The sequence below is a fragment of the Mauremys reevesii genome, linkage group 1 (assembly GCF_016161935.1).
Source record: "Mauremys reevesii isolate NIE-2019 linkage group 1, ASM1616193v1, whole genome shotgun sequence".
Lineage (NCBI taxonomy): Eukaryota > Metazoa > Chordata > Testudines > Geoemydidae > Mauremys > Mauremys reevesii.
The window spans coordinates 101131601-101145316 of NC_052623.1; the positions used below are offsets into that span (position 1 = coordinate 101131601).

At 45.0% G+C, this 13716-nt stretch overlaps 1 protein-coding gene across 1 annotated transcript; it reads right to left on the reverse strand.

Moving 5' to 3' along the window:
* Positions 1-2017: 2017 nt before the first annotated feature.
* LOC120395940 (2-oxoglutarate receptor 1-like) lies at positions 2018-3123 on the reverse strand. The gene has a single exon (XM_039520775.1). It carries the CDS (start codon positions 3121-3123, stop codon positions 2110-2112), a length of 1014 nt encoding a protein of 337 aa, XP_039376709.1. The 3' UTR covers positions 2018-2109.
* Positions 3124-13716: the final 10593 nt, after the last annotated feature.

Sequence of the window (13716 nt, forward strand, 5' to 3'; positions counted from 1 at the left end):
CTGGTGAAGTGGTTCTAAGCCAACAGGAGAGAACTCTCCCACTGGCTTAATAACTCCACCTCTAGGAGAGGCAGTAGCTATGTTGGCAGGAGAAGCTCTCAAGTTATTCATATGCATTGTAACTTGCTTATATTAAATATGTGTTAAATTCTGCTTTGGCTTTTGGATGCTCATACTAGTCTAGGGGTGGGCAACCTCTGGCACGCGGCTTGCTAGGGTAAGCACCCTGGCGGGCCGGGCCAGTTTGTTTACCTGCTGTATTGGCAGGTTCAGCTGACCGTGGCTCCCACTGGCCGCAGTTCACCATCCCAGGCCAATGGGGGCGTCGGGAAGTGGCGCGGGCTGAGGGATGTGCTGGCCCCGGCTTCCCTGTCCTAGTCAATCATGCTAGTTAATTTCCTCATACTAGTCAATCATCTTGCTCTTCCTAGTAGACTACTGTATTTTTGGCTCTTTTCTGGGAAACCTAACTAATGCTTTTTCCGGTGTCAGGGCATGGTTTTGGTGAAGGGGGACATTGTATGAGATCAGAAAGTAATTTGTGTTAAGAAAAAGCCATGGCATAAAAACAAAAAAAGTAAAGTCAACATCTTATATATTAGGTTACCTAAATTAAAATTCCTCACATTCTGTCACAAAATGTAATGCCAAGACACACATTTCTTATGGTGTGTACCTGAATTTATGCAGGTGCCAAGCTTCCAGTCATGTAGGCTAGGAAGAGGGGAATAGGGACTGACCCAGGTGTAGCAAGGCTAGGGGATGAGACCCTCCCAGGGCTTACTGCTCCTCCCATAACCTTATAGTTACTCATGATGTCAGCAGACTGTACTTGACAACTTGGATTCTGGCTAGCAGCACCATCTCCCTATAGTGGAACACGAGGAAAGATTACATTTGAGAATCCACAACTTGATCCATTCTGCAGAAAGTTCTTGCTGCTGAAATACAATATTTATGTAGTCTAATAACAGACATACCAGTGGGTACAATCCCTGTTTTGAAGGAGCATCTGCTATGTTGTCTTTCTTACTTTTTCAGACCAGAAAATTAAACAAACATCTGTAGGCAATAAGGTTTCTGCAGGCTCTTTTTGAAATGAACAAAACTTTTCAAAAAGATACATTGACCAAGGTCACATATGCAAAGTGTTGTAAAGATACTATGCAGCACAACTCATCTCTTATTAATTAGAATTCATTGTATTTTAGCACCATAAGAAACATGTGATGGTTAGCTCCCCCACAGTAATCATACTACATTGGCATGGAATCCTCTCTGAGTTTGAATCAAAGATGCATTCCTGAAACCAGGTATCTGGCTCACTGGCATACACATACATGATTGCCACCTAGTGGCTAATAAGCAAACTCCACACTTCAATAAAAAAATTCGCAATAATAAGAATGGGCAATCTAAACTAATAAACATGTTAAGTGGTTTGCAGTACTGTTTGTAAAAATGTTTTCAGTGTTTGATGCTTTAAAGTTTAAAATACTTTCAAAACTATAGAGTTCAATATCTGCGATGCATATTAAAATGTTTTCATGTAGTTATATTACCTACTTAATCAAGAAATGGCTCTGCTCAGGACCTGTTAGGTTTTGTAATGTTTTATTAAATGACTAACAAAATAATATATTATGTTTGTAACTCAACTTTTCAACCGTCATCATCTGCGGCATTTGGCACAGACTACTAAATAAGATACCTTATCAATGATAACATGGAAGTTGTATTTGTGTTGTAAGGTCAATGTTGAGGCCCCCATTGTGTTTAAAAATATGCTACTGGCAAATCCATATTGAATGGAGTGCTAACTGAACTCTCAAAGATGGGCTATTCAGGTAATTTCTGACCAACTCCATAAGTTTTTCCCAAAAAATAAAATAAACAAATAAAAAAATTAATTTAAAAGTAATACAAGTCACCTATTAACCATGACATACATATAGCCTAATCCTAAAACTCTGCAGTTTTGGGGTGCTATTTTGGAGAGGCAGTGAGGCCACTTGCAATTTTATTAGGAAACAAATAAAATTGAACATAAAAGAGGTTACAGGACAAGTGAGATCAAATGCTTCTATGCGTCTTTTTCAAAAGGATGACTTACTTATTCACATCACTGTTGCTCCCGGTGTGCTGCACATAGTTGTTTAACTTGCATCTTGAAAGAGAAAGGATGGCCTGCTGGAAGTTGTCTCCCATCACAACATAAAGTAATAGGTTACCACACGTGTTTAGTGCAGCTAATGGTCTGGAGGCAATGTAAGCAGCATGGATTTGGTTTTCAATGTGGCAGCTAACTGGTTGAAGTCGTAATTCTATCCGAACACCCCTAAAGACATGAAAGGGTAGGAAGCACACATAAAAGACCACCAAGAGCAGAATGGCAAGTCTGCGAGCCTTCTGCTTGTAACTAGCATGAGTATGAGGCCCTCTAGCCAAAGTGTAAATAATGACAGTGTAACACAGAGTCACAACCACTAATGGCAGGTAGAAGGCTAACCCAGACAGAAGCCAGTTATACCACCTAATAGTGTCCAAGTTTTCAGAACTAGTGAGGTCCAGGCAAATGGATTTGTTTTGGTCCTCTCTTGAGGTGATTAAAAAGTTGACAGGACTGACAGCCCCCAGGGAAATCACCCAAACTGCAGCACAAGCCACCACTGCCCATCTCCTTTTCTGAATAGAGAAGAACTTCATCGGATGGACAATCACGAAGTAGCGAAAGATGCTGAAGCAAGTGAGGAAGAGGATGCTGCTGTACAAGTTGAAGTGGAAGCCAAAACGGATAAATTTACACATGAAGTCTCCAAAGACCCAGTGCTCTCCGTTGGCATAGTAATGTATCAGGAAAGGAAGGCTTGTTAAGTACAGTAGGTCTGTGAAGGCCAAGTTCAACATAATGATGGTGCTGCTCTTCCAGGGCCTCATCTTGAAACTGTATACAGAAATTGCAATAATATTCCCTGGGAAGCCCACCAAAAAGATTATGCTGTACATAAGAGGGAGATAGACATTCTTCAGAAGGACATCTACATCGGTACAGTTTGTGAAAGCATCTGCATGGCTTTGCAATGAAGTTAAGTTGGCTAAGTCTTCAGTTGTATTCATGGCCATTTTCTTACTGCTTTAGCAAATGGTAAAGAAAAGAAAAATGTTTAGTTTTCACTAATAAGTTAATGCAGTGTTTTAACCATATCACTGTATAATGGACTTTCACAGATCGAAACACAAAAGTCTGTTAAAATACTTGTAATAAAGGCTGTTTTCAGTCTGAAAAAGCATCAAGTCCTTTAGTATAACTGCCCAATTTAATAGTACACCTCTACCCCAATATAACTCTGTCCTCGGGAGCTAAAAAGTCTTACCGCATTATAGGTGAAACCGTGTCATATTGAATTTGCTTTGATCCGCCGGAGTGCCCAGTCCCGCCCTCCCAAAGCACTGCTTTACCGTGTTATATCCTAAGTCGTATTATATCGTGTCTTGTTATATCGCGGTAGAGGTGTATTATCTTTTTTTAATAAGAAAAGGACTTGTTGCTTTGGTGGGAGCTGATCTGATGGGGTGACCTTTGTTTTCTCAAGTTACAATTTATGGTATTTTTAAACTGATCAGCTCAACCTTACAAAGTAAGTCTCAGAGACAGAGGTACTGCACACGAATGACAAAGCTGCCACACTTACAACTAAAGGCAGTTTCAGTGTTTTAGGGCATGAAACAGTCCCCTCAATAATGTAAGGGAATCTTCTCGAGCTTTTATTGCTGCATTCAGCAGGGGCCAGCCAGAGCAGAAAAGCAGCCTAGCAGTGCTATGTCCGGTGACATTCATCATTTATTTTTATGATATCTCTTAAGTTCCCCCTTGGCCAACAAAACAGATTAATCATTTATTGCATTTTTTTTTTCAAAATCATAAATTTTGTGCCCAATTTGCTGCTTTTTTAACTATTCTGGCATTTTCCATAGCTTTAGTGTCTCAAGAAATTATCAGGCGATCTTTGAAAAGCAGGTCATTGAATTTTTCTTACTTCTGGTTTTTTTTTATTTTGAAATAATAAAAATTAGGTTTTCTATTACCATAATTTTCCAGACTTGGAATCAGTACCTGAACTTGAATCAATAACTCTGAGAGTCCACAGGGAAAGTTTTAGCTGTTAAGTAGAGAGGAATCTACTTATCCTGTAACTAATAATGATCTGGATAGCTTGCCAGTCATCTAGCCAGTCATCTAGCATCTGCAAGCTGATGCCATCAGCACTAATTTTGGCATGCTGTTATTTTTAACTTTTTGTGTTTAATTTCCAATGCAAATGATGCAAATGTTGTCAAAAACAAATAGGCAAAAATAGGCCACACAATGTTCTCATTCAGCAGCAATGTATTATGCACTATTGCAGGGGCACCTATGTTTTGGAAAGCCAAATGTCCTTTGAGTCAGCTCATCACCTCTTCCCTATATTGCAAAAGGGATGCAGGTATTGGCCAAAGGTGATCAGTAGGCATGGAATGGGGAAATGAAAGAGGATTGGAACTTATATGATGAGACCTCATTTGCTCCTGTACTTTAATAGCGGAGGCTTTGAACAATTTGAAGTGTTGGCCTGGAGAGGGGAAAAGGGTGGAGCCAGCATTAGCCATTTTATATGGAATCAGCCCCTGGGCAAGGCAATGTCTTCATATCCTTTAAGTATTCCCTTGTGGCATTGGTGCTCAGATAACATTCTTCATTCTCCTTCTTAAAAAAGCTAGATGTGGAAGAAACATTGTGATCATTATAGTTTATGAAGTTGATAAATTAGTGTTTTAATGAAAGGGTTATTAGTATTATTTGATATGCATATGTTTGGGCCTGTCAAGGTTTTAATAATGGTGCTTGACATAAAAATTGTATGTTCTGTTCTGAAACATTGGAATAATTCCCCTCCCCCTTTGAAAAGCAGCTTCCTCACCACTACTCCCAGTTTAGGAAAATGAGACTACTGTGTCCAGTTGAAAGTACAGGGGGAATTTAGGTAGGAAGAAGAAAATCTCTCATTTTAGAACTTGGTCAATACCCCTGTGGTAACACCTCCTTTCTTCTGAAAAGTGTGATGGATTTAGTAATCATCACAAGTGATCCCTGATTCAGTTCTTTCCAGAAAGATGCCACTTCCAATAGCACAGTGTCCTATAGCAATCACTGGGGCACTCGTTCTGTACTAATTCAAGAGGAAGAATGCTGCTTTGACTATTAGCGGTAAATATGCCCGATGGCCTGTGATGGGACACTAGATAGGGTGGGATCTGAGTTACTACAGAGAATTCTTTCCTGGGTATCTGGCTGGTGAGTCTTGTCCACATGCTCAGGGTTTAGGTGATTGCCATATTTGGGGTCAGAAAGGAATTTTCCTCCAGGGCAGATTGGCAGAGGCCCCGGGGTTTTTTTTGCCTTCCTCTTCAGCATGGGGCACGGGTCACTTGCGGGAGGATTCTCTGCACCTTGAAGTCTTTAAACCACAAGTTGAGGACTTCAATAGCTCAGACATAGGTCAGGGGTATGTAGGAGGAGTTGTGCAGGAGGTCAGACTAGAAGATTATAATGGTCCCTTCTGACCTTAAAGTCTGAGTCTAATCCCCTGTAACATCAAGGAGGGGACGTGTTTTAGGTTTCATATCCCAAATATTGACCAAGAACAACCTCGACTGAGTTGTGAGAGCTGACAAAATCGCAGCCCATGTTCAAGATTTTAATTACAATTTGTGAAAAATATTTTATTGGAATATTTAAAAAATGTTAAAATAATGGATTACCAGTTGAGGTGCAGGGGGGCATGTCAAATATTTGCCTGTGCTTTAAACACTTTGTAGTTTGAAACAGTATAAAGGAAGGTTTAGCTAATTCAATAACATATCTTTAGGCCAGTGGTTCTCAACATTTTCTATATGGGACTCTCCCTCCCATTTAGAATTCTGAGAAGGACAGGATAGTTGTGACCCTGTGACAGCTGTTCACAACCTCTCTGGAAGGTTGCTACCCCTAGACCAGTGTTTCTCAAACTGTGGTCGCTGCTTGTGTATGGAAAGCCCCTGGTGGGCTGGGTCGGTTTGTTTACCTCCCCGTCCGCAGGTCTGGCCGATCGTGGCTCACATTCAGAGCTGCCCGGGTGGGGGGGGCCAAGTGGGGCAATTTGCCCCAGGCCCTGGGCCCCACAGTGGCCCCCATGAGAGTTTTTTGGGGCCCTTGGAGCGAGATCCTTTGTTCACTCGGGGGGCCCCGGAAAACTCTCAAGGAGCCCGGGCCCCCGGAGCTTCTTCTGCTCCTGGTCTTCACCGGCGGGGGGTCCTTCCGCTCCGGGGCTGAAGGACCCCCCACCGCCGAATTACCATTGAAGCGGCACCCGCCGCCGAAGTGCAGCTGGGTCTTCGGCGGTAATTCAGCGGCGGGGGGGCCCTTCCGTTCCGGGACTCGACGAATTACCGCCGAAGACCTGGCTGCACTTTGGCGGTGGGTCCTGCTTCGGCGGTAATTCGGTGGCAGGGGGGCCCCCACCGCGGGTCTTCGGGGCACTTCGGCGGCAGGTCCCAGAGCAGAAGGACCCCCCGCCTCCGAATTACTGCTGAAGTGGGGGCCCCCCACCGCTGACGACCCCAGGCCCCCGGAATCCTCTGAGCGGCCCTGCTCCCACTGGCCACGGTTTGCTGCTCCAGGCCAATGGGAGCTGCTGGATGCAGCGTGGGCCGAGATACTTACTGGCTGCCGCTTCTAGCAGCCCCCATTGGCCTGCAGCGATGAACCGCGGCCAGTGGGAGCTGCGATCGGCCAGACATGCAGACAGGGCAGGTAAACAAACCGGCCCAGCCCGCCAGGGGCTTTCCCTACACAAGCGGTGACCTCTGTTTGAGAAACGCTGCCCCAAACTGAGAACCCCTGCTTTAGGTTTAATAGGGAAATGGCTCACAATACAGCATTTAAATGATGGGGAAGTGATGGAAATATGGCTAAAAGAAGCAGGCGGTGGGTAACAAGATTATAATATCATTTTGAAATAGGTTTAAATCTATCACTATGATTTAGGTGTTCACCAGGTTAATGACAAAGGGTCCAGTCCTGCAACAGAAGGTCTCAATGGATTACCTCTTACAGGAAATACTCAATGCCATACAGGTCCTGGCCCTTAGAAAGTACAACCATAAAAATGTGAAGGGTACCGATGTTATTAGAGGACTCTTTCAGCTGCTAGCGTGTCCCTGCTCCCAACATGCCAAAGACGAAAAGCTATACCCCTAACATCACTGAGGAGTGTGACAATCAGAAGGTACAGTCCCTGCTGACTAAAAGATTGGCTCACTTGCTTTTCACAAATGCCATTCCTTTTATTATTTATACAGTGTCTCATATAGCAGGCCTTGCCACTGTTCTGCGTGTAAATAAGAATCCCTTAGGGTGTGCCAGATTGCAGGCAAATCAATCAGCAAGCAATTTATTGCTGATGAGCATGAGGGGTGTTTAGAGGTGTCCAGTGCAAATGTGTGTGATATATTGGCCTAAGTCCAGTTCTGAATGTCTGTCACATTATTAGCTGTAATACAACCTGTTACTGGAGCAACAAAAAAGAGGAGACAGACAGGCTCTGCTGCTTGGCTTTATTATTTTGTTTTCTGAATTTCACAAATAATTTGTCCAAAACTTAAATCTAATTAGGCAATAGTTCCTACTGGAGCCAATTCTAACACTGAATAATTGACCAGAATGGGAATTCTACATCCCAAGCTGAAGACAAATATGTACTGTGCAGACAGACCATGAATCTTAAATAATTTATCCAACAGCAGAACCCATACTGAAAGGGAACTAGAGTACTGGAACAGAAACATTCTTTCAGTCTTAATTGTGGCGTCACAACTGTAAATCCATTAGGTGATATTCTGTGCTGTAGCCCATTGATTGGAGTCACTTAAAATGTTGTGATTTCCTGCCTTCAACTGAAGTCTTTTATGGAGGAAACACATTTGCTCTTGCATTGTGACAGCTTAATTAGTGCCTGATGGAAATGAATGTCCAGTGGCTGCAGACAATGCTGTATTTCATACAAATGAGTAAACTAAATAGGATTTAGCTAAGGACAGGTGACTATCTCATTTTATACATCATCATATTTAAGAAACAAGAGTTTTAGGTTTAAGATGAAAGAGCTGAACACTCCTTTTCTTACTGCTTATAATTCATTGCTGTGGCTCTTAGCTGCAAATTTCAAGGAAGAGTAGGAGGGCTTACTTGAGTCTCTTGTTACAGCCCAAATGGCTGCTCAGGAGTCTCCTCCACTCCAATGTCAAAATGTTAACAACAGAAAATGTAGTTTACCTGTAAATACTTCACAGTCTCCTCTGACCTCTTCATAGCTGGAACCTTGAGTATTGCAGAGCAGTATGTGGTAAGTTTGTTTTCCATAAAATAGAACGGGTATATTGAGACTGTCTGTGAAGGCACAGGCAAAACACCTTACCTAATGAGCTGCCTCTGGGAATAATCTGTATCCATTTCCAGTGGTGCCGGTTGTTATATTTAGAGTAAAACCAGAGCATGCTCCACCGTCCTGATTGTGAACAGTTCTCAGCCCCAGCGGGATGTCCTGTATCAGTTCCTGTATAGAGGAGCTGTGTGTGTGCCTGTCATATGGACAGGAGAGAATGTAACCCATCACTTCAGCTGAAACTGCTTGTAACCTGTCTAGTTTGGCTAAACTGGTTGTCCCTGGTCTAGTCAAACACTCCCAGGCACTCTTCTGTGGTAGTTATTTAAGTGAGAGATTATTTTAGTGCACAGAGAAGCTGCACACAGCTCAAACCTCCAATGATTCCCCAAGACATTTCTGCTCTGAGAAAGGGAATTAGCTAGGGAGTTATCTTCCTTTGATTCAGTGATGTGCTGCCAATATTTTACTCTAGGGCTCCCCAAACTATGTTCCTTCTTTCCCTTTAATAACCTACCTGTACAACAGAGAGATAAGTGTGTGCTCAAAGAGGAAGGGAGTGTAACTAGGGAATACATTCGTTTTTTCCAGTTAAAAGAAAATGTTTCTTCATAACCAAGGAGAGAGGTGGCATGACCTGAAGAACCAGGGCTGAATGCACAGGTTTAGAAATGTTCACACTACTATTCCTAAAAAATATATATATAGTGAGTATATCAGTAGTATGCCACAGTGTTCTACTTGTGGGACTTGACTAAGGGTGAGGGAGACTGTAAAGAAATAAGAAGGGATGGAATGGATAAGACAGAGTCTGTCTGGGCAAAAATCACATTGGGAAAGAAAGCTACTAGACCCTCCCCGGAGATAGTGCTTGGGGTGTGCTACAGACCGCCAGGATCCGATTTGGATATGGATAGAGACCTTTTTAACGTTTTTAATGAAGTAAACACTAATGGGAATTGTGTGATCATGGGAGACTTTAACTTCCCAGATATAGACTGGAGGACAAGTGCTAGTAATAATAATAGGGCTCAGATTTTTCTGGATGCAATAGCTGATGGATGCCTTCACCAAGTAGTTGAAGAACCAACAAGAGGGGATGCCATTTTAGATTTGGTTTTGGTGAGTAGTGAGGACCTCATAGAAGAAATGGTTGTAGGGGACAACCTTGGTTTGAGTGATCATGAGCTAATTCAGTTCAAACTAGATGGAAGGATAAACAAAAATAGATTTGGGACTAGGATTTTTTATTTCAAAAGGGCTAATTTTAAAGAATTAAGGAAATTAGTTAGGGAAGTGGATTGGACTGAAAAACGTGTGGATCTAAAGGTGAAGGAGGCCTGGAATTACTTCAAGTCAAAGTTGCAGAAACTATCAGAAGCCTGCGTCCCAAGAAAAGGGAAAAAAAATCATAGGTGGTAGTTGCAGACCAAGATGGATGAGCAAGCATCTCAGAGAGGTGATTAAGAAAAAGCAGAAAGCCTACAAGGAGTGGAAGATGGGAGGGATTAGCAAGGAAAGCTACCTTATTGAGGTGAGACGGGGTGGCTGTAGGTATTTTGCCACCCCAAGCACAGCAGGCAGGCTGCCTTTGGTGGCTTGCCTGCGGGAGGTCCCTGGTCCCGCAGATTCGGCGGCATGCTTGCGGGAGTTCCGCCGAAGCCGCAGGACCAGCAGATCCTCCGCAGGCATGCCGCCAAAGGCAACCTGCCTGCCGCCCTCGTGGCGACCGGCCGAGCGCCCCCCGTGGCTTGCCGCCCCAGGCATACGCTTGGCGTGCTGGTGCCTGGAGCCGCCCCGAGGTCAGAACATGTAGGGATAAAGTGAGAAAGGCCAAAAGCCATGTAGAGTTTTCCCTTGCAAAGGGAATTAAAACCAATAGTAAAAGGTTCTATAGCTATATAAATAAGAAGAAAACAAAGAAAGAAGAAGTGGGACCGCTAAACACTAAGGATGGAGAGGAGGTTAACAATAATCTAAGCATGGCCCAATATCTAAACAAATACTTTGCCTCAGTCTTTAATGAGGCCAATGAGGAGCTTAGGGATAATGGTAGGATGACAAATGGGAATGAGGATATAGAGGTAGATATTACCACATCCGAGGTAGAAGCCAAACTCGAACAGCTTAATGGGACTAAATCGGGGAGCCCAGATAATTTTCATCCAAGAATATTAAAGGAACTGGCACATGAAATTGCAAGCCCATTAGCAAGATTTTTTAATGAATCAGTAAATTCAGGGGTTGTACCGTACAACTGGAGAATTGTTAACATAGTTCCTATTTTTAAGAAAGGGGAGAAAAAAGTGATCTGAGTAACTATAGGCCTGTTAGTTTTAGATTTGTAGTATGCAAGGTCTTGGAAAAAATTTTGAAGGAGAAAGTAGTTAAGGACATTGAGGTCAATGGTAATTGGGACAAAATACAACATGGTTTTACAAAAGGTATATTGTGCCAAACCAACCTGATCTCCTTCTTTGAGAAGGAAACAGATTTTTTAGACAAAGGAAACGCAGTGGATCAAATTTACCTCGATTTCAGTAAGGCATTTGATACGGTTCCACATGGGGAGTTATTAGTTAAATTGGAAAAGATGGGGATCAATATGAAAATTGAAAGGTGGATAAGGAACTGGTTAAAGGGAAGACTACAACAGGTCTGTAGTGAGTCGGTGTGGCTCCCCTCCTGCCCGGCAGAGGGAGCTCCCTTGCCAACCCCCCAGTGGGCGGAGCTACCGCTGCCAGTCCCCGCCCCCCGGAAGTCAAGGGGCGGGGCAGGAAGTAGAAAAGCAGCGCACCAAAGCTCAGTCAGAGGCCAGCCACCACCGAGAGCAGACGTGCCGGCGGGAGCTCCCAGCTGGGAACCCTCCTCGGCCCGAGGCAACTACCCTGCCTGGCCGGAGCTTCCCCGCGCTCACTACGACAAGGAGTCCCTGGAGTCTACCCGGAGCCGGTACTGGGAGGAGCCCCCAAGCTTGCCTAGCGCCCGCTACGACGAGGAGCCCCCTCGGCCCTGCTGTTACCCGGAGGAGCCGCCCGAGCAGTCCTGGCCCAACTTCCCGGAGGAGCTGCCGGACCTGCCACCAAGCCCGGGTCCAGAGGAGCCGATGCAGATGGACTGGCCCAAACCCAGTGCGGCCGACGAGGTAGGGCCTGAGGGGGAAATGGAGTGTAGCCCGGGGGTAGCCGACCCCAGTCTGGCTGTAGCAGACACTGAAGTGCCGATGTCAGTGTGTTGCGGCCAGGATCCCCACTGACTGCAGCGGATCCACACCGCTGTTAGGGCCCCGGGCTGGGACACAGTGGAGTGGGTGGGCCTGTGTCCCTCCTGCCACCCCACTCACGGGTGGCAGTCTTCCCCCTCACACCAGCACCCCGACCCAAAGGTCTGGACCTACCAGTTGTTTGCTCAGCTCCTGACTGAGGACCTGAGTCCCTACTTGTACTGTTGTTGCCCAGCCCCTGCTCCAGAGGGCCTGGGCCTATTTTGTACTGACTTGTACTGCTGTTGCCCAGCCCCTGCTCCAGGGGGCCTGGGCCTATTTGTACTGCTGTTGCCCAGCCCCTGCTCCAGAGGGCCTGGGCCTATTTGTACTGCTGTTGCCCAGCCCCTGCTCCAGGGGGCCTGGGCCTATTTGTACTGCTGTTGCCCAGCCCCTGCTCCAGAGGGCCTGGGCCTATTTGTACTGCTGTTGCCCAGCCCCTGCTCCGGAGGGCCTGGGCCTATTTGTACTGCTGTTGCCCAGCCCCTGCTCCGGAGGGCCTGGGCCTATTTGTACTGCTGTTGCCCAGCCCCTGCTCCGGAGGGCCTGGGCCTATTCTGTACTGCTGTTGGCCAGCCCCTGCTCCAGAGGGCCTGGGCCTAATTGTACTGCTGTTTGCTCAGCTCCTGCTTAAGGACCTGAGCCTAAGGGTGTTGCTGTTGCCCAGCCCCTGCTCCGGAGGGCCTGGGCCGCCTAACATTGTTCCCTGTCACTCCTACAGACTAGCAGGAGATCCGAAGTGAGTCGGTGTGGCTCCCCTCCTGCCCTCTGGAGGGTCGAGCCCCGACCAACAGATTACAGGGTCATACTGAAAGATGAACTGTCAGGCTGAAAGGAGGTTACTAGTAGAGTTCCTCAGGGACCGGTTTTGGGACCAATCTTATTTAATATTTTTATTACTGACTGTGGCACAAAAAGCGAGAATGTGCTAATAAAGTTTGCAGATGACACAAAGCTGGGAGGTATTGCTAACACAGAGAAGGACCGGGATGTCATACAGGAAGATCTAGATGACCTCATAAATTGGAGTAATAGTAATAGGATGAAATTTAATACTGAAAAGTGCAAGATCATGCATTTAGGGATTAATAACAAGAATTATTGTTATAAGCTGGGGACACATCAGTTGGAAGTAACAGAGGAGGAGAAGGACCTCGGAGTATTGGTTGATCACAGGATGACTATGAGCCGCCAATGTGATATGACCGTTAAAAAAGCTAATGCGGTCTTGGGATGCATCAGGTGAGGTATTTCCAGTAAAGATAAGGAGGTGTTAGTACCGTTATACAAGGCACTGGGGAGACCTCATCTGGAATATTGTGTGCAGTTCTGGTCTCCCATGTTTAAGAAGGATGAATTCAAACTGGAACAGGTAGAGAGAAGGGCTATTAGGATGATCCAAGGAATGGAAAACCTGTCTTATGAAAGGAGACTCAAAGAGCTTGGCTTGTTTACCCTAACCAAAAGAAGGCTGAGGGGAGATATGATTGCTCTTCATAAATATATCAGAGGGATAAATATCAGGGAGGAAGAGGAATTATTTAAGCTTAGTACCAATATGGACACAAGAACAAATGGATATAAACTGGACACTAGGAAGTTTAGACTTGAAATTAGACGAAGGTTTCTAACCATTAGAGGAGTGAAGTTCTGGAACAGCCTTCCAAGGGGAGTAGTGGGGGCAAAAGACATATCTGGCTTCAAGACTAAGCTTGATAAGTTTATGGAGGGGCTGGTATGATGGGATAGCCTAATTTTGGCAATTAATTGATCTTTGATTATTAGCAGGTAAATGTGCCCAAAGGTCTGTGATGGGATGTTAGATGGGGTGGGATCTGAGTTACTACAGAGAATTCTTTCCTGGATGCTGGCTGGTGAGTCTTGCCCACATGCTCAGGGTTTAACTGATCGCCATATTTGGGGTCGGGAAGGAATTTTCCTCCAGGGAAGATTGGCAGAGGCCCTGAAGGCTTTTTTACTTTCTCTGCAGCGTGG

Bases quoted from the DNA above. Each gene is read 5' to 3' on its own strand.
- LOC120395940 (XM_039520775.1), bottom strand. From the start codon at position 3,123: ATGGCCATGAATACAACTGAAGACTTAGCCAACTTAACTTCATTGCAA.